We start from the raw sequence: 27,306 nt of genomic DNA, 5'->3' as shown, positions 1-27,306 counted from the left end.
GCTAAACAAGGAGAGCTGTTACTACTTGATTTATGCAACAACGAATGGGGTAAGTGTGAATGTTTCCTCCACCGGAAGCCTATTTATACTTAGCTTATGAATATGCTGATGACTTTCTTCTCAGGAACTCATGCCAACACCAACCAGAGCCACCATGAAGCTCTGTGGGTTACTGCATCCAGGCAGAGATGAAAGGAACGTTGACACTAATCTTTGATTGAACATTCAGATTTCCTTGACCAACCACTTAATCCTCCTTCCCACCCAGCTCTGCCCTGCAGGTAAATAGTCGTGAGTTCCACCCAAAATTCTCTCCTACCGTACCTCTATGGGTTGCTGCCCTGATGGGATCTATGTGACAGAGCAAAGAAAAAAATAATATTTATCACCGACTCCCTCCAAGAAATTATATTCTGGCAGAAAGGAAGGGCAGCTCATCCCTCTTTTCAGAACATGAAAAAAAAAATGGATTTTTGACCTCTTGGGTGAGCCATTTCTCTACTTGAATCAATGAAACAACTCCAGTGGGTTTAGCCAATTGCACAGGGATGGTCCAAGCAGGAGGTCTATCAACATTGATGGAGTGCTGGACAACGTGACCTCTGGGGAGATCCCATCACCACCATGTTCCATCAGGGTGAGCTTTTTCCAATCATCTCCTCCTCCTACAAGACTGAAGAATAGAATAGAATAACAGAGTTGGAAGGGACCTGTATCATTTCAGACAAATGGTTATCCAACATCTTCTTTTCACTAACCTATAGCCCCGGACACTTTCATCCATCTTACTAACCAGATTTGACCCTGCTTAGCTTCTGAGACTACAAAAAGAAAAAAATTATGAGCTGCCACCTACTGAGTAGAAGATAAAGGTTCCCCTCGCACATATGTGCTAGTCGTTCCCAACTCTAGGGGGCGATGCTCATCTCCGTTTCAAAGCCGAAGAGCCAGCGCTGTCCGAAGACGTCTCCGTGGTCATGTGGCCGGCATGACTCAACGCCAAAGGCGCACGGAACGCTGTTACCTTCCCACCAAAGGTGGTCCCTATTTTTCTACTTGCATTTTTTATGTGCTTTCGAACTGCTAGGTTGGCAGAAGCTGGGACGAGTCGCGGGAGCTCACCCCATTACGCAGCACTAGGGATTCGAACCTCTGAACTGCCGACCTTTCGATTGACAAGCTCAGTGTCTTAGCCACTGAGCCACCACGTCCTTGTGTACTAGAGACTAGAAGGTACTAGAGACCAAATCCATCCATCCTCCACCACGTAGTTCTGGGTGCCCTGGGTGAAAAAGAGTTGCAGCAACACGATTTGCTTTCAAGTAGTTCAGAAACCGAACCTGGAGTCTCCGATACGCACAGCTGATTCACACGTTGCTACTCCTGTTGTATTCTGCGTTACCTGTTATTTTTTTCCACATTCTCACCTCAGTGCTCTCCCTAGCTTCGGTCCCTCCATCTTGTGGTGTTAATAATAAAACAGACTCCGCTTCATTGTTGTTGTAACGATCTTTCAAATGATCGGTTGTCAAGTAAGAGGAGAGAGTTTGCAACCGCATTATAAAGTATTGCCACTGAGATAAACAACAGAAATCAAGACGTCCAGGAACGTCTCTTGAGTGCCATCTGCTGGTCCACGGGCCACAGCCATGGATGAGAGAGAGTTTCTCCAGTCCTTCTCTTCACCAGAGTAGCCATACCCAGTTCCTGCAATTGTTATAATAATAAGAGGAGGAGGAGGAGGAGGAGGAGGAGGAGGAGGAGGAGGAGGAGGAGGAGGAAGAAGAAGAGGAAGAGGAAGAGGAAGAGGAAGAGGAAGAGGAAGAGGAAGAAGAAGAAGAAGAAGAAGAAGAAGAAGAAGAAGAAGAAGAAGAAGAAGAAGAGGAGGAGGAGGAGGAGGAGGAGGAGGAGGAGGAGGAGGAGGAGGAGGAGGAGGAGGAGGAGGAGGAGGAGAGGAAGAGGAAGAAGAAGAAGAAGAAGAAGAAGAAGAAGAAGAAGAAGAAGAAGAAGAAGAAGAAGAAGAAGAAGAAGAAGAAGAAGAAGAAGAAGAAGAGGAGGAGGAGGAGGAGGGGGGGAAGAAGAAGAGGAAGAGGAAGAGGAAGAGGAGGAAGAGGAAGAGGAAGAGGAAGAGGAAGAAGAAGAAGAAGAAGAAGAAGAAGAAGAAGAAGAAGAAGAAGAAGAAGAAGAAGAAGAAGAAGAAGAAGAAGAAGAAGAAGAAGAAGAAGAAGAAGAAGAAGAAGAAGAAGAAGAAGAAGAAGAAGAAGAAATAATAATAATAATCATGAACTATCGCGACCTGGCCATCAAAACTACACGGCTATGGATGAAACATGTAACCGTCATCGGGGCACTTGATACTCTTCGTTGCTCTTCTCTGCACTCTTTCAATGATTTCAATGAGTTTAAAATGACGACGTCAGAAGTTGAAGTTGAAAGAAGTTGGCTCGTTTTCCAGATGACCAACAAATTCGATCGAATCTGCTAGGTCAACAGTGGTTGGTCAGATGCTGCTGTTTAGACTAGATTCTTGTGGCCTCCCTGGTCCCTCTCTCAACTCTAGGGTGGAGGTCACACATCACCTTGACCCAGATCAGGTCAAGAATCAGCAGTTACATTCACCCAACATACTACGTTTAATTAGCGTCAAGCTGAGTTCTCCTGTTGTAGCTTTGTGGGACGTGCACCCTCCTGGTTAGGTTACAATCCGGGTATTGTATGAATCTAGAAAATAGGTTCATTCATGAACTTTCTTAAGCAGATCATGTGAACGCTGCTCTGGATTCGCTCCACTGATCCACCCTTCAAATATTCCTTCTTCTTTTTCCTCCTCCTCCTCCTCCTCTTCCTCTTCTTCCTCCTTCTCTTCCTCCTCCTCCTCCTCCTCCTTCTTCTTTTTCTTCTTCCTCCTCCTTCTTCTCCTTCTCCTCCTCCTCCTCCTCCTCCTCCTCCTCCTTCTTCTTCTTCCTCCTCCTCCTCCTCTTTACCCTCCCTCCCTGACCTACAAAGATTGGGTCCTCTTCATCCAAGGAAACCCCCATTTCTCTCTCTTTCTCTCTCTCTCTCCTGCCTAGGCCAAGCTCCAATTTCAGCTTGTTAGCTTCAACTGGGAAGTGAATTTCTTTGAACTCGCCTTGAATTAATGTCTCCATGGCAATGGGTCAGCAGTTTTGTCTTCCCTGAGCTGCTCTTTGCCTTCCCCCACCCAAGAGATTTGGGGTGGAGGGGCTGGGGAGGGGGAGAAAAAAGGCAGGGGGGAAGGGCCCTGCACCTTGAACAAGTTAAGCTCGGGCTGAGAAAAACTTGAGGTGGACAAAGGTTGAAGATTCAAGACGGTGAACTTTGCCCAGCAATTTAATTGCCGTCGGTCTAAATTGCTCTCTCCCGTTGCAGAAACGAAAAAGCTAAATTGAAGGGGCCAAACTTACTCCTCGACCTACGACCTCCAAGGGAGCCCAGCATTTCTGTGGCTGAGTCAGACGTTTGTTAAAGAGGCTTTGAACCCATTTTAGTTTAGTTTAGTTTATTTATTTGCCAAGCATATATAAGATAACAGGTAAAAGTATAAACATAATTTGAATACATGAAAAGAGTTAAGTAAAAAGCAATGGTGAAATCTAAAATTTGTTACTACCGTTTCTGTGGGTGTGGCTTGGTGGGGGGGGGTAATGTGACTGGGTGGGCGTGGCCAATTTATTTATTTATTTTTACTTTTAAAACCATTTTTTCTACAACCTCTTCGGCGAAGAGGTTGTAAAAAAAATGCTTTCAAAAGGCTCTGACGATCCCAGCTGAGTTGCCTGATCGGCAGAGGCTTTTTTTCTTTTAAATGCCTCTGACGATCAGGCAACTCAGCTTGGATCGTCAGAGGCATTTAAAAGAAAAAAAGTCTCTGCCTATCAGGAAACTCAGCTTGGATCGTCAGGCATCGTCTTGGATCGTCAGCTTGGATCATCAAACTCAGCTTGACGATCGGGCAACTCAGCTTGGATCGTCAGAGGCTTTTAAAAGAAAAAAAGCCTCTGACGATCAGGCAACTCAGATGGGATCGTCAGAGGCATTTAAAAGGAAAAAAAAGCCTCTGATGATCACGCTGCTCAGCTGGACATGGGGGAGGCAGGGATTTTTGCTACCGGTTCTCCGAATCACCCGCCTCCATCGCTTCCGGATCGGGTGATCCGGTCCGAACTGGGAGCATTTCACCCCTGGTAAAAAGGAATATTAGGACAGGGACGGTAAGTACGCTGGTGCACTTATGCATGCCTCTTTTACGACCTTGCTTGACACAGTGGTTAAGTGAATCGCTTTCCAGTGGAGAAGTTAGTTCATCCACACTTGAGAAGTGTGAATCCGGCTTTCCCCGTGGACTTGTCTGAAGGTCACAAAAGGGGATTGTGTGATCCCCGGGACATTGCATCCGAATTTGGATGACGTGATCATGGAGATGCGGCAATGATCTCTAAGTGTGAAAAACAGCCTTACGTCCTGTTTTTTCAGTACCGTCGTAACTTCAAACGGTCAGTAAACAAAGTGTTGTAAGTCAAGGACTAGCTGTATAGAGGGTATGAGGCCCTCCCGTGTTCATCTCGGCTCCCTTACTTGGCCTTGGTTAAAATGTGGAGACCATGTTTTCCCTCCGTTCAATCCCAACCCACAACCACATTCCAACTTCTGACATCGACCGTCGTTGTCGTCATAAGAGGCTGGGTTGTTGTCCCCTTCAGACATGGTCTTCCCCGCTTCGGCTAATCGCTACAGCCCCCCTCCTCCTTTTTTTTTTTTTTTTTTAAAGCCAGCGTTTCCCCTCCCCACCTCTCCGAGCTCTGGAATAAATAATCTTCAAATAAAGGACTCGGTTCATTCCCTTTCATGCGTTTCTCCCACTCCTTGTAGGCTCTGACCGTCGGCAACAATATGTGGGATTTTTCTCCCCTCCCTCCTCTCCCCAGTCTATGTAACCAGACCTAGACTTTCAAGCAGGGGGAAGGGGAAAAGTCTGTACTTTGGCATGCCGATCCCTGCCCTGGAACATTGTGAGGTCTTGTGATTTTTATTTTTTTTTTTTTCCTGAGAAGTTGTCAACCTCCAGCCTTGATCCGTCTCCCATCTTCTTCTTTCGACGTTATCGGTTCTGGGAAAGTGCCAGGTTTACACGTTGCGCTAAACTCTGGATTCATTTACACCATCGTCGCTGACTTAGTAATGCATTAGAACCAGTTTGGTCTAGCGGTGGAGGCACCAGGCTGCAAAGCAGGAGACTGGGAGTTCTAGTCCTGCATTAGGCATGAAAGCTGGCTGGGTGACTTTGGGCCAATCACCAGGAGACTGGGAGTTTTAGCCCTTCATTAGGCATGAAAGCTGGCTGGGTGACTTTGGGCCAATCACCAGGAGACTGGGAGTTCTAGTCCCATCTTAAGCATGAAAGCTGGCTGGGTGACTTTGGGCCAATCACCAGGAGACTGGGAGTTTTAGCCCTTCATTAGGCATGAAAGCTGGCTGGGTGACTTTGGGCCAATCACCAGGAGACTGGGAGTTCTAGTCCCATCTTAAGCATGAAAGCTGGCTGAGTGACTTTGGGCCAATCACCAGGAGACTGGGAGTTTTAGCCCTTCATTAGGCATGAAAGCTGGCTGGGTGACTTTGGGCCAATCACCAGGAGACTGGGAGTTCTAGTCCCATCTTAAGCATGAAAGCTGGCTGGGTGACTTTGGGCCAATCACCAGGAGACTGGGAGTTTTAGCCCTTCATTAGGCATGAAAGCTGGCTGGGTGACTTTGGGCCAATCACCAGGAGACTGGGAGTTCTAGTCCCATCTTAAGCATGAAAGCTGGCTGGGTGACTTTGGGCCAATCACCAGGAGACTGGGAGTTCTAGTCCTGCATTAGGCATGAAGCCAGCTGGGTGACCTTGGGCCAATCACCAGGAGACTGGAGTTCTAGTCCTGCATTAGGCACGAAAGCTGGCTGGGTGACTTTGGGCCAATCACCAGGAGACTGGGAGTTCTAGTCCCATCTTAAGCATGAAAGCTGGCTGGGTGACTTTGGGCCAATCACCTGGAGACTGGGAGTTCTAGTCCTGCATTAGGCATGAAAGCTGGCTGGGTGACTTTGGGCCAATCACCTGGAGACGGTGAGTTCTAGTCCTGCCTTAGGCATGAAAGCTGGCTGGGTGACTTTGAGCCAATCACCAGGAGACTGGGAGTTCTAGTCCTGCATTAGGCATGAAAGGCAGCTGGGTGACTCTGAGCCAGTCATTCTCTCTCAGCCCAACTCTTGGAAAAAACGAAACGAAACCAGGCTCCATTTCAACATAACTAATTAGCTGAACATGACAACTCCCCGCTATTTAATAATTTCCCTCTTCCCATCATCTTTATGACCATTTGCAGACAAGTTTTGGACAGCAAAAAAAAGTTTGCAGCTGCCTTGAGAAACTATAATTTATGAGTTGCAGTACAGCAAATCCCAGCTTTAAGAAACCTTCGGGTTTAAGGACAACTCATAGTTAAGAATTCAGCCTATTATAGCAAAATTTGAGTTAAATACACAATGATTCAGGTCAAACGCACAAGGGTTTGAGTTTATTACACAATCCTACTTACACAGTATTATACAATTATGCTGTTCTGGCTTACGTATAACTTCGAGTTAGGGACAGACCTTGGAATGGAACTCCTCCTTAAATTGCAGACTATCTGTAGCAATTTCCCGGCACCGTAGTGAGCCAAAACCAACTCTCCTCAGTTGGGCTCCGTGTAAATGTCAAAACCCAACCTTCTTCCTTAAGATGATGAGCAGAAAGCTATTTACAAAGGGCAGTCAAGCTTTGCTTAGGACAGAAGTCAGCAACCTGCGGCTCTGGAGCCGCATGTGGCTCTTTCATCCCTCCGCTGCGGCTCCCTGTCATTGGTCAGCTCCACAATTGATAGGGCTTTTAGTTAGTTCAGGTAGAGGAAAAAGGATGCCGCGCTAGGAGGAGACTCTATGGTGTGGGAACCGGACCGGACTTCCAGCCGGCAGAGGAAAAAGGACGCCACGCTAGGAGGAGACTCTATGATGGGGGAACTGGACTTCTGGTCGGCTCCACAATTGATAGGGCTTTCAGTTAGTTCAGGTAGAGGAAAAAAGATGCCGCACTAGGAGGAGACTCTATGGTGCGGGAACCAGACCGGACTTCCAGCCGGCAGAGGAAAAAGGATGCCACACTAGGAGGAGACTCTATGATGGGGGAACTGGACTTCCGGTCGGCTCCACAATTGAATGGGAGGGGGGCTTCCTGTTAGGACCTTTGTGGCTCTTTGAGTGTTTAAGGTTGCCGACCCCTGGCTTAGGAGGAAGTTACTTTCCTGCCTTCTAAGCAGTCATCTCAAAGGGCACCAAGTGAAGGACCAGATTTCAAGAAAATCAGTAACCACTTCCCCCCTCCCCCCCCCAATTTATTCAACTTGGGTGTAGGCATCCAAAACACGTCCAGCTAACCAATGAATTACATACACTAACAGAGTTAGAAGGGACCTTGGAGGTCTTAGAGTCCAACCCCCTGCTCCAGGAGAAGAACCTATACCATTTCAGACAAATGGCTGTCCAACCTCTTCTTCAAAGCCTCCAGTGATGGAGCAACCACAACTTCTGGAGACAAGCTGTTCCACTGATCGATTGTTTTCACCGTTAGGAAGTTTCTCCTTAGTTCTAGGTTGCTTCTCTCCTTGATTAGTTTCCATCCGTCGCTTCTTCAGGTGCTATGGAAAACAGATTGACCCCCCCTCATTTTTATGGCAGCCCCTCAAGTATTGGAAGACTGCTATCATAACTCCTCCAGTTCTTCTTTTCACTACCTAATACCTACCACAATTCTTCATATGTTCACCCCCCCTCCGGCTGCTGTAGGTAACCCTGGGATATAGCCTTGAGAGAGATAAGCATGGAATGTGTATCTGTCTTTGGCTGCCGTGCCGTTTTGCTGGTTTCCCATACCCCCCCACCCCCACCCCCAGCCTATGGCAACTCAAGAGCAGACCAGGGATGCTTTGCGAGTTGACATTAGCCTCCAGACCCATAATCATCTTTTTTTTTTTTTGCTCTTTTCCGCACTCTTTCCAGAGTCTGTATCTTTTTTTATATTGTGTTGATCAAAACTGTAGTACAGTGGACTAAAGCACTGTTATTAACAACTGCTGCTTGCAATTACTGCAAGTTCAAATCTCACCAGGCTCAAGGTTGACTCAGCCTTCCATCCTTTCAAAGGTAGGTAAAATGAGGACCCAGATTGTGGGGGCAATAAGCTGACTTTGTATAAATATACAAAAGTATGAAGGCTATTGCTTAACGCATTGTAAGCCGCCCTGAGTCTCCGGAGAAGGGCGGCATATAAATTAAAGCAAAAAAATAAATAAAACAAAACTGGGCACCGTATTCCAAGAGAGGTCTCATCTGCAGCACCTTTCAGATTAGAGCAAATCTCTCTCTCTCTCTCTCTCTCTCTCCCCCCCCCCCCAAAGTTCAGGATCTGGTTTTTCATTTAGTGGGATGGAAAAGTATTTTGTCTGGAAGATAGGATCAGAAGGTTTTGTCTGGATCAGCCCTGGATGGAGAATTTCCATCCCTGCTGGAAAACTCCTGATGCCGTTGGATTGAGAAAACGGCACACGTTCCATGGAACCTGAAGAGGAATCCTATCAGGGCCACCAAGCTGGCAAGGAAAGAGGACCTCTCTTCCAAGCTCAGTCTGACCCCGTCCATCTGTCTTCCAGAACAGCTGTTTGATTCTGAGGCTACCTCCGTCCGTCCCCCCCCTTTCCTGTTCCCCAGCATCTTTGCAGCTGGATCTGGCCAGCTATTCTCATTCCTGGTTAATGAGAAACTCCTGGACTTTGTCTCTGGGATTGTCCTCCCAGGCAGCAAACGTGACTTTGCAAAGCTGCAGGAGAGAGAAAGGGAGCTGAAGGGACTGAAGCCACCCAACGACAGCAGTGCCTTAGCCTCCCCCAGCTTCATCTGGACACCCCCTGGTCAGGGCTGAGTTGGGAGCAGGGGTGGGTTCTATTTTTTTTTTACTACCGGTTCTGCGGGCGTGGCTTATTTTGTGGGTGTGGCTCGGAGGTCATGTGACTAGGTGGGCGTGGCTAGCTGGTCAGAGTCATTTCTGGAAGGCCCTCGCACTTACGACCAGTCCTCGCACTTACGACCCGACTCATTTGTTTGCTTTTAACACTGATCAGCTGTAGGGCGGCCCTTTGAAGCCCCGCGGCAAGAGTTTAAACAGTTTTTTTTTCCCCTCTAGTCATCAGCTGGGACTCAGGAGGCAGCAATAGATTGGGGGTGAGGCCAAATAAAAGGTAAGAATAACGTGGTGGGGTGGGGGGTGTGGGAGGGCGCTTGGGGGGAGAACCGGTTCGGTGACGTCATATCGTCACCGCTACCGGCTCGGCCGAACCGGACCGAACCGGGAGGAACCCACCACTGGTTCGGAGGTCCTGGGAGAAGATGGTGACAGTTTCATGGGAAAGGGCAACCTCAACCTTAGGGATGTTCTATCAAGACGACACTTGGAATATTGCCTCCAGTTTTGGTTGCAACCATACGGAAAAAAAGATGTTGAGACTTTTTTAGAAAGAGTGCAAAGAAGAGCAACAAAGATGATAGCATAGAAAGGGGACGGATGCCACCCATGTGGTTCTAGTTCGATTCCAATATTTGAGGGGCTGCCCCAAAGAAGAAGGAGTCAAGCTATTCTCCAAAGCACCTGAAGGCAGGACAAGAAGCAACGGGTGGAAACTAATCAAGGAGAGAAGCAACTTAGAACTAAGGAGGAATTTCCTGGCAGTTAGAACAATTAACCAATGGCAGGACTTGCCTCCAGAAGTTACAGAGAGTTGGAAGGGACCTTGTAGGTCATGTAGTCCAACCCCCTGCCCAAGCAGGAGATCCTACACCATTTTTGACAATGACAATCTAGTCTCTTCTTGAAAGCCTCCAGTGATGAAGCTCCCACAACTTCCAAAGGCAACTTCTGTTCCATCAGTTGATTGTTCTCACCATCAGGAAATTCCACCTTATTTCCAGGTTGAATCTCTCCTTGATCAGTTTCCATCCATGATTCCTTGTCTGGCCTTCAGGTGCCTTGGAAAATAGTTTGACCCCCTCCTCTCTGTAGCAGCCCCTCAAATATTGGAAGACTGCTCTCCTGTCCCTCCTGGTCCTTCTCTTCACTAGACTATCCAGGCCCAGTTCCTGCAACCGTTCATCGTATATTTTAGTTGAGATTTTTAAGAAGAGATTGGACAACCACTTCTCTGAAATGGTATAACCTCGTGATGGGAAACCTATGGCACACGTGCCCTCTCTGCTGGCACGTAAGCCGTTGCCCAGCTCAGCTCCATCGTGCATGCTTGCATGCCTCCCGCCAGCCAGCTGGTTTTCGGGTCTCTGCCGCGCATGTGTGGGTGCTGGGTGCATGTGGGGGGGGTCACATGGGCATGCACCGGGGTGCATGCACATTGCATTATGGGTGTGTGCGTGCATGCACACATGCATACTTTCAGCATTCACTGCCGAAAAGGTTAGCCATCACTGGTATACCAAGAGCCTTGGTGGCGCAGCAGACTAAAGCGCTGTTAAGTAGCACCAGCTGCCTGCAATTACTGCGAGTTCGAATCTCACCAGGCTCAAGGTTGACTCAGCCTTCCATCCTTCCGAGGTAGGTAAAATGAGGACCCGGATTGTAGGGGCAATAAGCTGACTTTGTATAAAAAGGAACACTGCTTAGACGAAAGCCCTACTAAGCAGGTATATACAAAAGGATGAAGGCTATTGCTTAACGCATTGTAATCCGCCCTGAGTCTCCGGAGAAGGGCGGCATATAAATCGAACCCATAAATAAATAAATAAATAAATAAATAAATAAATAAATAAATAAATAAATAAATAAATAAATAAATAAATAAATAAATAAATAAATAAATATACGGTTTCCGCCTTAAGCAGGGGGTTGGGCTAGAAGACCTCCAGGGTTCCTTTCAACTGTGTTATTCTATCAGCCGGGGTTTTAAGATGGCTTCTGAGTTACCAAAGGAGGAACGTCCATTTTTGTTCTCTACGGAAAAACGGCCAAAGAACGAATACTGATTTGAGGCAGGCATATCTTGGGAAACCAGCAGAGAAAATTAGAACAGTTCATGCACTCCCCCGCTGTGTTATGAACCTTGGGAGAGGGAAGGAAAAAAAAAAAAATAACCAGAGAGAAAAATATTGTTGCAAAATGTTGTTATTCCTAGCTTTCGGCTCAGCGGGGTGGAGGGAGCAGATGGGGAGATCCTGGCTGCTGGTGCTTTCCTGCCCTGCCTTATATTTTGATCAGGCCCTGGATGGGAGACTTGGCACGCGGGCCGAGCGAATGGCAGCGAAGTGGCCTCCGGGCGCCAGCTCCGAACTGCCACATCAGCAGCAGCCGAGGCAGAAGCAGAGCGAGGGCCACGAGCCGCCAAGCTGGCCGGTGAGGAGTAATGGGGCAAGCGCGTGGTGCGCTGGCCAAGATCCAGGGCTCGTCCTCAGGGCTTCGGATGCAGAAGAGAAGAGGAGGCTGCTGTGGTTTGGGGTGGGGGGAGGGGAAACATCTGCCACAGCATCAGCATGTGCCCCTGGCAAATCCGAGAGATGGGCAGAGGTCCAAAGCCAGCCGAGAGGCGCAAGGACACCCCCGCTTGCCTCCCTGTTTGATTTGAGGTTGTTTGTGTGTCATCGCTACCCGGATCGGGTCTTGGAAGCGCTCGCTGGGCAGAGTGGATAACCTGGAGGAGGCGGGAGGGGTGGGGATGCGCTGGAGGGGGAAACGGGGACTCAGATCTGGGACCAGGCGGGGAAAGCAGAAGGTCCAGCTGGAAGTGAAGCAGAGGGAGGGCCGCCCACTCGCAGAAAACTTAACCCTGCCGAGCTCAGCCGAGAAGATCTGCAGAGCAACCTGGGCTGGAGTGGCTGGGGAGGGAAGGGAAGGGAAGGGAAGGGAAGGGAAGGGAAGGGAGGGAGGGAGGGAGGGAAGGAAGGAAGGGAGAGAAGGAAACTGGAAGGAAGGAAGGAAGGAGGAGGGAGGGAGGGAGGAAAAGAAGGGAGGGAGGAAGGAAGGAAGAAAGGAAGGAAGGAAAGAATGAAGGGAGGGAGGGAGGGAAGGAGGGAAAATGAAAGGAAGGAAGGAAGGAAGGAGGAGGAGGAGGGGGGAGGGAGGAAGGAAGGAAGGAAAAGAAGAGAGGAAGGAAGGAAGGAAGGAAGGAATGGAGGGAGGGAGGGAAGGGAGGGAGGGAAAATGAAAGGAAGGAAGGAGGGAGGGAGGGAGGCGGAGGGAGGAGGGAGAGAGGGAGGGAGGGAGGAAGGAAGGAAGGAAAAGAAGGGAGGAAGGGAGGAAGGAAGAAAGGAAGGAAGGAAGTAAAGAAGGAAGGAAGGAAAAGAAGGGAGGAAGGGAGGAAGGGGAGGGGAGGGAGGGAAAATGAAAGGAAGGAAGGAAGGAAGGAAGGAAGGAAGGAAGGAAGGAAGGAAGGAAGGAAGGAAGGAAGGAAAAGAAAATAGAAGGGAGGGAGGGACAGAGGGAGGGACGGAGGATTTCAATCATAGTCCTTGACTTACACCATTCATTTAGCGACTGTTCAAAGTTACAACACCAGCACTGAGACTAGTTACAGCCGGTCCTGAATCCTGGGAGACAAACGTCCCCTCTCCCCTCCCTTTTCAGTGACAGATGATGATTCCATCGTGGGCTGTTGCGCCTCTCAGATAAACATTGGGGCACAGATTAGATGCCGGTGCCAAAACGGTCAATCTGCAAATCACGAGCTCGTAGCCAAGACCAACCCAGGATGTCAACATCCATTTATAACCATTTTTTTCCCCTGAGCTAGCTCAGGGGAGATTACGGCTTCTTCGTGAGGGTTGCAATGGACGCGTTTCTGTTCTTGATCCCCGGCTGCAACGCCTCACTGCTTCTCCGTCTGGAAAAAGGGCTTTGCAACAAGCAACTGGTTGGATAGTTTGCAGGCTGCTGGGTTAGAAAAAGCAGTTTAAATATTTGCAAATTGTTTTCTCCTGGGAGAATTATTGGGGCCCCACCAAGAGCAAAAATAAACGGGAGATGAGCTGGCTCAAAGGTGAGAGTAGATTGTGAGTTGCTCATCGTGGTGGCCTTGATGTTTGTGTAACCAAGAGCCGGAAGGGAAATAATCCATCATTTCAGAGATTTTTGTTCCTAAACATGCTTAACTTAGCTGCTAAATTGATCCTTTCTTACCGGGTTCGCACCATAACTCAAGTCTGTTCACCCAGTAGATAGAGAGAATAACTTTACTGTTACTTTGAATCAGAGATGGGTTTCAGCCGGTTCTGACCAATTCTGGAGAACTGGTAGTGGAAATTTTGAGTAGTTCGGAGAACCGGTAGTGGAAATTTTGAGTAGTTCGGAGAACCGGTAGTGGAAATTTTGAGTAGTTCTGGAGAACCGATAGTGGAAATTTTGAGTAGTTCGGAGAACCGGTAGTGGAAATTTTGAGTAGTTCGGAGAACCGGTAGCGGATATTTTGAGTAGTTCTGGAGAACCGGTAGTGGAAATTTTGAGTAGTTCGGAGAACCGGTAGCGGAAATTTTGAGTAGTTCTGGAGAACTGGTAGTGGAAATTTTGAGTAGTTTGGAGAACCGGTAGTGGAAATTTTGAGTAGTTCTGGAGAACCGATAGTGGAAATTTTGAGTAGTTCGGAGAACCGGTAGTGGAAATTTTGAGTAGTTCGGAGAACCGGTAGTGGAAATTTTGAGTAGTTTGGAGAACCGGTAGCGGAAATTTTGAGTAGTTCTGGAGAACTGGTAGTGGAAATTTTGAGTAGTTCGGAGAACCGGTAGTGGAAATTTTGAGTAGTTCGGAGAACCGGTAGTAAAAGTTCTGACTGGCCCAGCCCCCATCTATTCTCTGCCTCCCAAGTCCCAGCTGATCGGGAGGAAATGGGGATTTTGCAGTAACCTTCCCCTGGAGTGGGAATGGAGATTTTACGGTATCCTTTCCCTGCCACACCCACCGAGCCGAGCCACACCCACCGAGCCACACCACACCCACAGAACCAGTAGTAAAAAATTTTGAATCCCATCACTGCTTGGAATGTACACTAATCGGCATGCATTAAAATGAAATCTTGTTGCAGAATGGAATGGAATGGAATGGAATGTATTCGTTGTAAGCACCAATTGTTTATTTTTATTAAACAAATTTATACAGACGTCCAACTCACACATCGCTGATTCTGGGTGGCTAACAACATTAAAAATGTAATGTATTATAATTATAATCCACCCCATAATAAAAACCCATAAAAAGCCTCACTCCCACCTTCCAGGGCAGCAATGATTGGCCCAAAGTCACCCTGCTGGCTTTTGTACCTAAAGCAGAACTAGAATTCACCATCTCCTGGTGATTGGCTCAAAGCCTAAGACAGAATTAGAAGTCACCGTCGCCTGGTGATTGGCCCAAAGTCACCCAGCTGGCTTTCATGCCTAAGGCAGAACTAGAATTCACCATCTCCTGGTGATTGGCTCAAAGCCTAAGGCAGAACTAGAAGTCACCGTCTCTTGGTGATTGGCCCAAAGTCACCCAGCTGGCTTTCATGGCTAAGGCAGAACTAGAATTCACCGTCTCCTGGTGATTGGCTCAAAGCCGAAGGCAGAACTAGAACTCACCGTCTCCTAGTGATTGGCTCAATGCCTAAGGCAGAACTAAAATTCACCGTCTCCTAGTGATTGGCTCAAAACCGACGGCAGAACTAGAATTCACCGTCTCCTAGTGATTGGCTCAAAGCCTAAGGCAGAACTAGAATTCACCGTTTCCTGGTGATTGGCTCAAAGCCGAAGGCAGAACTAGAATTCACCGTCTCCTAGTGATTGGCTGAAAACCGAAGGCAGAACTAGAATTCACCGTCTCCTAGTGATTGGCTCAAAGCCGAAGGCAGAACTAGAATTCACCGTCTCCTAGTGATTGGCTCAAAGCCTAAGGCACAACTAGAATTCACCGTTTCCTGGTGATTGGCTCAAAGCCGAAGGCAGAACTAGAACTCACCATCTCCTGGTGATTGGCTCAAAGCCGAAGGCAGAACTAGAATTCACCATCTCCTGGTGATTGATCCACAGTCACCCAGATGGCTTTCATGGCTAAAACAGGACTAGAACTCCCCATCTCCTGGTGATTGGCCCAAAGTCACCCAGCTGGCTTTCATGCCTAAACTGGCACTAGAACTCACCAACTCCTGGCTTCTAGCCTGGTGCCTTAACAACTAGACCAAACTAGCTAACTTCATGGATGGTGGCATTCAAAACTGCCATTGTGGCTCAAGGCACCCCCTTCACAGCTGGTTATAAATGTGTGATGTGTGATTTGGCTGGAATAACCAGAGCAAAACGCACTGTTTCTCTATTGCGTGTCATCTGCATTTTGGGTGACCCCCCCAAAAAAATGTATTTCCCCCCACCTCCTCTTGTTTTGCCCTCCCCGGCAGCCATGAAAGCATCTGCCACGGAGCCCATCTTGGTCTCCTAGAAGCTGGAAAGGCATTTACCTTGTTGGATGCCAGGACGAAGGAAAGCAGCCCCCTCCCTTCCAGTCACAACCGCATTGGCTGCTGCTAGTTGGATCCAGATGTTGAGATGGGGGGGGGACTCCCCCAAAACATAATACAGCAAGGAGATTCCGGGCCACATGTTCTCCAGCAAAGCAGCCATTGGACGCCATGCGCTATCTGTAGGTGGCCTGCTGAGAAGAGCCTGGGAAAAGCATGAAAGGAGACAATCTCAAGTTCTGGTTTTAATCATCCAGATACACACACAAGGCTGATAAGGTCTCCAAGGATACCATCCAGAGGGAGAAGAGAGTAGGGGGTGCTCAGTTGGGGGTGTTGCTCTGGAAGCCAGCTGAAATCTAGGAAATTTCATTTCAAGAGGAGAAAACTTGAGGTGGGCCGGAGTCAGAGCTGGGTTTCAGCAGGTTCTGAAGAACCGGCTGCAGAAATTTTGAGTAGTTCGGAGAACCAGTAGTAAAAATTCTGAGTGGCCCGGTCCCCATCTATTCTCTGCCTCCCGAGTCCCAGCTGATCGGGAGGAAACGGGGATTTTGCAGTAACCTTCCCCCGGAGTATGGAAGGAATGGAGATTTTGCAGTATCCTTCCCTTGCCACGCCCACCAAGCCATGCCACGCCCACCAAGCCACACCCACAGAACCGGTAGTAAAAAAAATTTGAAACCCACCACTGACTAGTAGCGGAAATTTTGAGTAGTTCGGAGAACCGGTAGTAAAAATTCTGACTGGCCCCGCCCCCATCTATTCTCTGCCTCCCGAGTCCCAGCTGATCGTGGTTGCCTTGATGTTTGTGTAACCGAGAGCCGGAAGGGAAATAATCCATCATTTCAGAAATTTTGTTCCTAAACATGCTTAACTTAGCTGCTAAATTGATCCTTTCTTACTGGGTTCGCACCATAACTCAAGTCTGTTCACCCAGTAGATAGAGAGAATAACTTCACTGTTACTTTGAATCAGAAGTGGGTTTCAGCAGGTTCTGACCAATTCTGGAGAACCGGTAGTGGAAATTTTGAGTAGTTCCGAGAACCGGTAGTAAAAATTCTGACTGGCCCCGCCCCCATCTACTCTCTGCCTCCCGAGTCCCAGCTGATCGGGAGGAAATGGGGATTTTGCAGTAACCTTCCACTGGAGTGGGGAAGGAATGGAGATTTTACAGTATCCTTCCCCTGCCATGCCCACCAAGCCACGCCCACAGAACTGGTAGTAAAAAAAATTTGGATTTCACCACTGATCTCAACCCAGCACCAAAAGTCAGATTAAGGCCATTCTAGATGGTCGCGAGAGCAGAGCCCATCACCCAACCAGCATTCTGGTTTGAGAGGAATACTATCAAACCTTCTATCAAATGCTAACCAAGTTTGAAAAGGGTGTCAAGGAACAAGGTCGTTTGGGCTCCCAGAAGCATCCCTCTTCCTGTTCTCTGCAGTAAGCAGGATTTGTCCCTCAAGCACTTCTTGGAAGCAGCGAGAGAAATCTCAAGCTGAAAGCTCATTCCTCTTAGCCCTGATGATGTGACCTAGTTGGGTCAGGAAACGTCTGCAAAAAAACACAACAACAATCAAGCAGGGCGTGAAATGCTCCTGGTTGGGACCGGATCGCCCGATCCGGTAGTGATGGCGGCGGGTGGTTCGGATAACCAGTAGCAAAAATCCCTGCACCCCCCCCCACCCTCCACCATGCTCAGCTGAGTCGCAGGATCATCAGAGGCTTTTTTTTTGTTTTTACTTTTAAAAGCATTTTTTCTACAACCTCTTCCGACGAAAAAATGCTTTTAAAAGTTAAAAAAAAAAGCCTCTGATGTTCGCTCAGCTGGGATCGTCAAAGGCTTTTAAAAGCATTTTTTCTTACAACCTGGAAGAGGTTGTAAAAAAAATGCTTTCAAAAGGCTCTGACGATCCCAGCTGAGTTGCCTGATCGGCAGAGAGGCATTTAAAAGAAAAAAAAGCCTCTGCCGATCAGGCAACTCAGCTGGGATCGTCAGAGGCATTTAAAAGAAAAAAAAAGCCTCTGCCGATCAGGCAACTCAGCTGGGATCGTCAGAGGCATTTAAAAGAAAAAAAAGCCTCTGCCGATCAGGCAACTCAGCTTGGATCGTCAGAGGCATTTAAAAGAAAAAAAAGCCTCTGCCGATCAGGCAACTCAGCTGGGATCGTCAGAGGCATTTAAAAGAAAAAAAAGCCTCTGCCGATCAGGCAACTCAGCTGGGATCGTCAGAGGCATTTAAAAGAAAAAAAAGCCTCTGCCGATCAGGCAACTCAGCTGGGATCGTCAGAGGCGTTTAAAAGAAAAAAGCCTCTGCCCATCAGGCAACTCAGCTGGGATTGTCAGAGCCTTTTGAAAGCATTTTTTTACACATGTAGAAAAATGTAGAAAATGTAGAAAAAATGGTTTTAAAAGTAAAAAAAAAAAAATTGGCCACCCCCACACACACCAAGCCACGCCCACAGAATCATAGTAACAAATTTTAGATTTCACCAGTGCCCCTTGCTCCCGCAGGAGACCTATATTAGGGATTCGAACTGCCAACTTTTCTGATCCACAAGCTCAGCGTCTTAGCCACCGAGCCACCTAGCCAGGTCTCCAAGACAAACCAACGGCTTCCCCATTGGGAGCATCCGCCCCCCCATCCAAATTGGGGACAATTCAACCAGGGGCTTTTCCTAGTTCACCTCACTCCTTTTTCTTTCTTTTTCTTTTTTTTTCCCGGGAGCCAAACTGGTCCTAAGTTGAAGTTTTGTCAACTTCTGTTTCTTACGGTTCCCGGAGAAACAAACGGACCCCCGCCTCTCTCTCTCTCCTGCTTCCGGTTAGCCAGCGGGAATCCCACTCCCCACTAAAAAAAAAAAGAAGGGAGCAACAGACCCAGAATGGCTTGAATGAAAGAGAAAGGGATCTCTTCTTCCTTCCTCGAAACTGGGGGGTGGGGGGCGTCCACGCTCCGCCCGTTTCCTACAGTTCACACCACCGCCCCTCCCCTCCCCATCCTTTCCCCACCCACCCACCCACCCACCCACCCCAACTTTTCCAGCCACGCAGGCTGGCAAGACAAAAAACCGGGACGCAGAGCGCCTGGTGCCTGGTGAAAGCAAGCCCACCCTGCCCAAAAAAAAAAAGAAAAGACCCCCACCCCAAGCTCCACGCAGGCTGAGCGCCACGTGGGAAGCCCCCCTCCCCTCCCCACCCCTCCCTTTCCAACTCTGCTCTCCCCTCCTCTCCCAAGAGGCGAGGGCGGGTATTCTCTCCAGCTCCGGGGCGACCCCCTTGCAGCTCCCACCTCTCTCCGACCCAGCCGAGGGTCGCCTACTGTTTTAAGGGCTGCGCTCCTTAAAGGGAGAAGCGGGGAAAGGGGGCCAGGGGCGTCCCTAGAAGGGGACCGGAGAGGGGGGGAGCCCCGCAGCTGGGAGCCGAAGGAGGCGGGTCTCCTCCGCAGCCCGGGCGGGTCCCCAGAGCGGCCCGCCTTCCCTCCTGCCCAGTCCCGCCGGCAAGCCAGAAACTTTGGGAAAAGTTTTTTTTTTCCCCTCCCCTCTAAGCTGCGGCGGCCGGAGGAGCAGCGTTCGAGTCCCGTCCTCTGGCTGCCCAGAGCCGCCTTGTTGTGAGCTCCGGCCGGGGATGCTCTCTCGGGTCGGCGGCGGGGAGGGTCGGCTGGTCGCCCCGTTCCTCTGCTGGCTGCTGCTGGGGCTGAGCGGGGCGGCGGGGGCGCCGACGGAGCTGCGGGTTCGAGTGCGGCTCCCCGACGGGCAGGTGACGGAGGAGAGCCTGCAGGCGGACAGCGGCGCCGACAGCGTCAGCCTGGAGCTCCGCAAGAGCGACGGGACCCTCGTCACCCTGGCTGCCGACTTCAAGCAGGTAAACAGCAACGGAGTTGGAAGGGTCCTCCTCGGAGGTCATCTAGTCCACCCCGCTGCTCACGGTATACTAGGGATTCGAACTCAGCGTCTTAGCCACTGAGCCACCTAGGAAAGGCAAGGGGCGGGGGTTGGGAAAGGGGGGGGCTGGAGGGGGGGTCCCAGACGCCCTGGGGGGGGAGGGAGAGGGAGGAATTGGAGGGGTCCCATTCAAGAAACGGGCGGGGAGCCAGCGGGAAGAAGTGGGGTTACCTCCCCTTCCTCTGAGCCTCTCCCCGTGGCGAGGAAGCCTTTTACTCCCCGGTAAAGGGGAAAAATAAAGCTGCTTGGTTCAGTTTTAGCTTTTCATCCAGGAAGAGGGATCCGGGCGGGGTTATTTTCTCCTCCTGCGTGCGATGCTCCTAACAACCCTGCGAGGTAGGCTTAGGCTGAAAAGAGACTAGCTTGGCTGCAAAGCACCCCGGCCGGGACTAAAAGGTGGTTTCTTCTTCCGTTTGGGCTTTGGGGGTGTGTATGGGGGGGGTCAGAGAGACAAGAGACAGTAACAGAGTTGGAAGGGACTTTAGAGGTCATCTAGTCCAACCCTCTGCTCACACAGGAGACCAGTACTAGGGATTCGAACCGCCGAACTGCCGACAAGCTTTCTGATCGACGAGCTCAGCTTGGGTCTCTCGACTTCGCCCCAGGAACGATAAACCCTGAATTTGCCAGGTTGTGGGAAGGCAACTCGCGCCAGTTGGGTTTGAGTCCCCGCGATGCAGCTTGTGTAGAGTCTGGGAAAGAGGAATCTTGAAAGGCTGGGATCCCGGATGGCTCGTTTTTTGCACAAATGGGGACTTCCAGACGTGGAAGAGGAAGAGTGGGGGGTGGGGGAGAGAAGTGGGGCGGGGAGGGCCTTTCCTTCAAGAAAAGCGAGGTTGCTCTGATGTTCTTCCCACGTTTGGCATCAAAAGAGCCGCTGGAACTTTGCAAATTGTCTCTCTTTCCAGGCTGAGCCGTTTTTTTTTAATCTTCCCATTTTCCCCCTGTTCTCATGCTTCCTTTGCCACACCATCCCCGTTGAGAAAACTCAACTGGCTGACAGGGAGATTCCATCCTCCTCCTCCTCCTCCTCCTCCTCTCCTCCTCCTCCCCCCCAGCCTCCAGGCTTCTTCCAAAATTGCATCTTCGACTTTCAGATCTGCTTAGATCACAGCATTTTTCTCCCCTTTGCAGTCGGCTTCACAAGCAAAACTTCAAAAGTTTCATTTTAAAAATGAAATATTTTTTTAAAAAAAAAAAACCCTCTGCATGGCTCCCATATCTTGTGTTCTCTTTAAAAAAGTTGGGACATCAGACAGTTTAGGACATGGGAGTCGCCTGGAGGTATATCTGCCTAATTAACTTGAGTCACATGTTGCAGTAACCGCAACCAGAAGCCAAGATAGCTGGGCTGGACTCTGGGAATCGGGAAAACCATAAACCACTCTTGGGCAATAGGCTTATGCAGCCCAACCCCAAATCTGCATGCTTCTTCTGGTTCCTTCAGTTCAAGGGGGTCAAGTTCCCAGAAGCCTCCCTTGTCAGTTATGGGGCTAGCCCTCAAGTAATGGGATTCAGCCGGTTCGCTCCACTCCGGGAGAACCGGTTGTTAACCTTCTGAGCAGTTTGGTGAACTGGTTGTTGGAAGAAATCATTAGGGTAAGAGAACCGGTTGTTAAATTATTTGAGTCCCACCACTGCCTCTACTGTAGATCTTGGTGGAACAGAAGTTGCCTTCAGAAGTTGTGGGAGCTCCATCACTGGAAGCTTTTGAGTAGAGACTGGACTGCCCTCTGTCAGAAATGGTGTAGGGTCTCCTGCCTGGGTGATGCAGGTTGGACTAGATGACCTACGAGGTCCCTTCCTGAAGTCTGTTCATCTGAACTCCTCATAAGGAATCACATGGTTGGTTTCTCTTCCTCTTTTCCTTGTTCTTCAGTCTCGCATGAAAACGTCCTGTAGTAACTCTTTAAGCACTGAGTTGTTCCCTTTACTTTTTTTATGGCCTTAACCTCTGGCCAGAAGTTGATTTGCGACGAAGGACAAAGTGCCTGAGGACACACCCATTAAGGCGAAAGTGAGTTCGGATACGACATTTGGGGTTCCGTTTTTGGACTTAACCAGGAGGTGACTTCTGTCTTTTAGAGCCAAGAACAAAGGTCCTTGTGGGAGGAGGAGGTTGGAGGAAGATCCTGGTGAGATCTTACTAAGTAGCAAAATGTGGAGAAATTACTATTCAGGAAGAATTTGTGTCAGGGCAAACTTTGATGTGCCCTGGCCTCTACCCTTCCCCTTCCCCTCCCACGCACTTTCTCTTTCTTTACAGAAGGGGGGAGGGGTCTTGAGAAAGTTTTTCTCATTTTTTTGTTACCTGCAAAGCAACTTCTAAAAGAGGAGAGGGAGGGAGGGAGGGAGGAGTGAGTGAGTGAGTAAGAAAGGAAGGAAGGAAGGAAAATGGAAGGAAGAAAAAATGAAAAGAAGGAAGGAAGGAAAGAAGGGAGGGAGGGAGGGAGGGAGGGAGGGAGGAAGGAAGGAAGGAAGGAAGGAAGGAAGGAAGGAAGGAAGGAAGGAAAATGGAAAGAAGGAAGGAAGGAAAATGGAAGAAAATGGAAGGAAGGAAGGAAGGAAAGAAGGAAGGAAGGAAAATGGAAGAAAATGGAAGGAAGGAAGGAAGGAAGGAAAATGGAAGGAAGGAAGGAAGGAAGGAAGGAAGGAAGGAAGGAGGGAAGGAAAGAAAATGGAAGGAAGAAAAAATGGAAAGAAGGAAGGAAGGAAAAAAGAGGAAGAAAGCAAGGAAGGAAAATGGAAAGAAGGAAGGAAGGAAAATGGAAGAAAAATGGAAGGAAGGAAAGAAGGAAAATAGAAGGAAGAAAAAATGAAAAGAAGGAAGGAAAGAAAGGAGGAAGGAAGGAAGGAAAGGAAGGAAGGAAGGAAGGAAGGAAAATGGAAAGAAGGAAGGAAGGAAAATGGAAGAAAATGGAAGGAAGGAAGGAAGGAAGGAAGGAAGGAAGGAAGGAAGAAAAATGGAAGGAAGGAAGGAAGGAAAAAAGGAGGAAGAAAGCAAGGAAGGAAAATGGAAAGAAGGAAGGAAGGAAAATGGAAGAAAAATGGAAGGAAGGAAGGAAGGAAGGAAAATGGAAGGAAGAAAAAATGGAAGGAAGGAAGGAAGGACCCAATTCTTGATGAGGCAATCTTGAGAAAAACTCATATTCCATTTGCACCTCCTGTGATGCACTATGAACACTGGAGAAGAATTTAGGTGACGGTTCATCCCTCATCCTCCACCATACCCAGGGATTAATCTATAAGAGGACAGGTACCAAAGTAACCCAAAAGCAGCTAGTCCCTATGACTGCAGAGCCAATTAGGATAAAGACTAAATCAAAAATATGAAGTCTAGCCTAAATTGGTCATTGGAAGAGGAGAACCTTGCTAGTCTATGGTGCAGACAAATCAGACCCTTTTCTGACCGTGTTATTAAAGGGTATAAAGGTAAACGTTCCCCTCGCACATATGTGCTACTCATTCCTGACTCTAGGGGGCGGTGCTCATCTCCGTTTCAAAGCCGAAGAGCCAGCGCTGTCCGAAGACGTCTCCGTGGTCATGTGGCCGGCATGACTCAACGCCAAAGGCGCACGGAACGCTGTTCCCTTCCCACCAAAGGTGGTCCCTATTTTTCTACTTGCATTTTTTTTAAGTGCTTTCGAACTGCTAGGTTGGCAGAAGCTGGGACAAGTCACGGGAGCTCACCCCATCACACGGCACTAGGGATTCGAACCTCTGAACTGCCGACCTTTCGATCGACAAGCTCAGCGTCTTAGCCACTGAGCCACTACCTCCCCGTTAAAGAGTATAAGCTGCCCCTTAATACACAAAGGTATTACCATGTGTTGTATTTCCATTCGCTCCATCTCTAGCATGTCCATCCAAGCTAGGAATTCTGGGATTTGAAGTCCAAGCTATCTAGAAGACACTCTTCTTGAGACAGGCTATTGTGGGTATAAATTATATTCTTCCCAAACTGCCCCAGAGAGCATGGCCAAATCAGAGATGGAATGCGTCTTCTGAAGATCTGGTGACCACAATGGATTTCCCCGACTTCTATAAGGCCTTTATTCAAGCAGGAGCAAACCACCCCAAATCTTGACTTTCAGCAGAGAGACCAAAGAGGGGAAGGGCGCCTTTGGGAAGAACTGGAGAAGTTGTAGCCTTTCCAGATGTTTCATATTTCCATTCCTGACCCTCCCCCCCCAGTTTGCACACACAACTGTCTTGAATTCCACAGCACGGATGCGCCAGCTTCGAAGCGCTATTGATTTTGGGACTGACGCATCCTAGGAATCATCCGGGAAAGCAACTCGGGGCTGAGGAATACCTACAGAAATCCCGCAAGGTGATGAGAAGAATGTGGAGCCGACGGGAAGAAGGTCTTTGAAGCATAGAAAACCCTCTTTTCTAACATTGTTAAACCATGTTAAGGACTGAGTGCGTCTTAACCACGATTCTCACGATGTTGAGAATCAGCTGCCCCATGACGAATCATTAATTACTTCAGTATTATCGTTTTTTTCTCCTCCTCCTCCTCCTCCTCCCTTTCCTGGAAGAGGTGATAAGAATATTTTTTTAAAAAAAAGGCCCTTTTCAAGAGAGCCATGCAGATATAGAACATTTTCCCAGTTAATCTGCTCTTTGAAACACAAAGAGAGAGAGACGGTTGGAAAATACAACGATCAGTTAGCAATTCTTATCTCTGTCCCTAAAGCCCTGTTTATTTGCTCACTGCACGCAGACGGGGGACTGTAAGCGGTTAATTCTCTTACTTAAGTCATGGGAAAGCTGTAGTAGAAGGACTGGCTCTTAACGGAAAAGAATAAAATTTTTGCTTTTGGAAAAATTCTACACCCAACTTCCAGGTTAAAAACACCTGAAGCCGCTTCCCGACTGGTCAGGATTGAGCTGAGCTGAATTCCCTGACCTTGTGCTAGGCAGATGTGATGAGACTACAATGCCTGTGGTTCCCAGCCAGCAATCCAGGCTGGGGTAACCAGTCCTTTGATTAGCATTATGCACACAGACAGACAGACAAAGAGGCACCCTTCCTTGAAAAGAGAGGTAGATAAAGGGTGTCACCTGGAAAGGTGAGTTCTGGTCTTGCCTTTAGGCATGAAAGCCAGCTAGGTGACTTTGGGACAATCGCCTGGGGTTTGGGAGTTCTAGTTTTACTTTAGGCATGAAAGCCAGCTAGGTGACTTTGGGCCAATCGCCAGGAGACAGTGAGTTCTAGTCCTGTCTTAGTCATAAAAGCTAGTTAGGTGACTTTGGGCCAATCACCAGGAGACAGTGAGTTCTAGTCCTGTCTTAGACATGAAAGCCAACTGGGTGATTTTGGGCCGCTCACCAGGAGACAGTGAGTTCTAGTCCTGTCTTAGTCATGAAAGCTAGCTAGGTGACTTTGGGCCAGTCACCAGGAGACAGTGAGTTCTAGTCCTGTCTTAGACATGAAAGCTAGTTAGGTGACTTTGGGCCAATCACCAGGAGACAGTGAATTCTAGTCCTGTCTTAGACATGAAAGCCAACTGGGTGACTTTGGGCCAATCGCCCGGAGATGATGAGACAGTGAGTTCTAGTCCTACGTTAGGTGTGAAAGGCAACTCAGCCCAACCTACCTCACAGGATTATTGTTGTGGGGAAAATAGGAGGGAATTGTGTATGCTCACCACCTTGAGTTACTTATAAAGCAATAAAGACAGGATTAAAATCCAATAAATAAATAATACATTTCCCAACTCCATGAAATGAGGAAGGCCGGTGGATTGTTAGGTAGAAGTTTGCTCTTTTTATGGGGGTGGGTGGTCGGGGGTCGATCTGAGTCAAAGCAGGGAAAGTGAAAGAATGTCTGAAAACATCCTGAGATTTTCGGTCTCTGTTTACATTGCGTTGGGCTCGCACTTCTCCATTCATCTGGAGGAGAGAGAGACAACCCCCCCCTCCCCTTAATACACCCCAGCTGAAGTGCCGGGAAATGTAGAAACTGTCTCTTGAGTGGTAGTTAAAATTCCAAAGCACGGGGTCACACTTTCCTGCATTTTTTTAGCCTAAGGCCTCCGCTGGGATTAATCTTTGTGCAACGTGCAACAGTTTGTTTGTTTGTTTTTTTATTGAAAAGTTTTATGAAAAATACAAACATTTTCACCCACCCCACCCTTCCCCCCTCAACCCCACCCTCCCCTTCCCACCCTCCCTCCCCCCACCCCCCTCCCTAGACTTCCCAGAATGAGCACAGGGTATAGCATTCACAAACCAAAAACTAAAATGTGCTAACAAATTATTACATTTCATATTCTCCCTAGGTCCTTAACTCCTTATAACTCAGAAAAAACAAACACAAACTACTTAATATTATTTCATTCATAAGCTATATGAATCTTCTTATTCGGATACTTCTTCTGTATGTATGTAATCGATCCATTTTCTCCATTCCAATATATAGCTCTCATTTGAATGGTCTTTAAGGTATGATGAAATTTTTGCCATTTCTGCCAAATGCACAACTTTTAATGTCCATTAACGCGCAACAGTTTGGATGGTTCTACACAACACTGCAGATATAAAGCCTTAGTAAGACCACACCTAGAGTACTGCATCCAGTTTTGGTCACCACACTAGAAAAAAGATGTTGAGACTCTAGAAAGAGTGCAGAGGAGAGCAACCAGGATGATGAGGGGACTGGAGGCTAAAACATACGATGAACGGTTGCAGGAACTGGGCATGGCTAGTCTAGTGAAGAGAAGGACCAGGGGAGACAGGAGACCATCTTCCAATATTTGAGGGGCTGCCACACAGAGGAAGGGGGTCAAGCTATTTTCCAAAGCAACCAGACAAGGAATAATGGATGGAAACTGACCAAGGAGAGATTCAACCTGGAAATAAGGAGGAATTTCCTGACGGTGAGAACAATCAACCAGTAGAACAGAAGTTGCCTTCAGAAGTTGTGAGAGCTTCATCACTGGAGGCTTTCAAGAAGAGACTGAACTGCCATGTTAGAAATGGTGTAGGGTCTCCTGCTTGGACTAGATGATCTACAAGGTCCCTTCCAATTCTGTTATTCTGTATATTATCCAAGGTGCCTTGAAAGGACCCCCCTAAAATACTATCCCGTAAGAAGGTGGAATGAGGTTTGTTACAGGGATAACTGCCCTTTCTCCAAATGGTTTGACTTCAGGTGTAGGAATTCCCAGTTGGCACGGGATTTTAACCACGTCCGCTGGCAATACCAGTGATAGGCATCAGGATGCTTGAAGATACCATTTAGACAAGAGTGACGAGCATAAAGGGCTTTGAACACCCGGGATGTGGTTGCGGAAAACATCCACTCCTTTCAACAAGTCAGGGTTAAAAACAAGCCAGAGCTTAGTCTAAGGGTGTGGAATGACAGGATGCTGTCAAATATTGTGTTTAGTTATTCGAGGAACTTTCTGCTGCCTTCGACTTACTATCGGTCCTTCAGCAATTGTTACAACAGCATTGAAGAAAAAGACTTACGACTGTTCCTCTTACTTACGAGCATTGCAGCATTCCCGTGATGACGGGATCAAAATTCAGGTGGCTTGGCATCCCCGATTCTTTAGGCCCAGTGGGCACCCACATCCATAACAAGGGTGGTTATTTATGGCCGGCTTCAACGGTGGAGCCCGCTTCATCGTTGAGAAGCTGCTGAGGACAGAAAGTGAAAGTGGAGTGGACTCGTCCACCCTCGAGTATCTCACGCCTGGGAACAGATTGTGGAGGTAGATTGGGCGAGTTTCCCGGAGACCTGTGGCTGGCGCTACTCGTTAAACACAAGCGGTTGTTCTT

At 48.4% G+C, this 27,306-nt stretch overlaps 2 protein-coding genes across 3 annotated transcripts in view; one reads left to right on the top strand and one right to left on the bottom strand.

Moving 5' to 3' along the window:
• Positions 1–1,468: 1,468 nt before the first annotated feature.
• LOC117673227 (uncharacterized) lies at positions 1,469–26,019 on the bottom strand. Of its 2 annotated transcripts, XM_087875703.1 has the most exons (4): positions 18,861–26,019; positions 16,940–17,122; positions 15,569–15,773; positions 1,469–1,707 (listed from the first exon to the last, which is right to left on the bottom strand). In XM_087875703.1, exon 1 carries the CDS (start codon positions 22,721–22,723, stop codon positions 21,809–21,811), a length of 915 nt encoding a protein of 304 aa, XP_087731829.1. In that variant the 5' UTR covers positions 22,724–26,019; the 3' UTR covers positions 1,469–1,707; positions 15,569–15,773; positions 16,940–17,122; positions 18,861–21,808. The 2 variants fall into 2 exon arrangements, 1 of the variants encoding a protein (XP_087731829.1); XR_015729361.1 differs by lacking the exons at positions 1,469–1,707; positions 18,861–26,019 and adding an exon at positions 6,558–7,735 and having other exon boundaries at positions 16,940–17,539.
• OAF (out at first homolog) overlaps positions 19,109–27,306 on the top strand; it is a 25,154-nt gene continuing 16,956 nt past the window's right edge. Inside the window, exon 1 of the mRNA XM_087875704.1 lies at positions 19,109–19,432. Within this exon, the coding sequence (XP_087731830.1) occupies positions 19,196–19,432 (237 nt within the window). The 5' untranslated portion in view covers positions 19,109–19,195. The remainder of the gene's footprint in view (positions 19,433–27,306) is intronic.

Source organism: Pantherophis guttatus, chromosome 9 (assembly GCF_059756535.1).
Source record: "Pantherophis guttatus breed Tessera chromosome 9, ASM5975653v1, whole genome shotgun sequence".
NCBI classification, from domain to species: domain Eukaryota; kingdom Metazoa; phylum Chordata; class Lepidosauria; order Squamata; family Colubridae; genus Pantherophis; species Pantherophis guttatus.
Note: the sequence above shows the minus strand (reverse complement) of the source record. Positions and strands in the feature narration are given on the sequence as shown.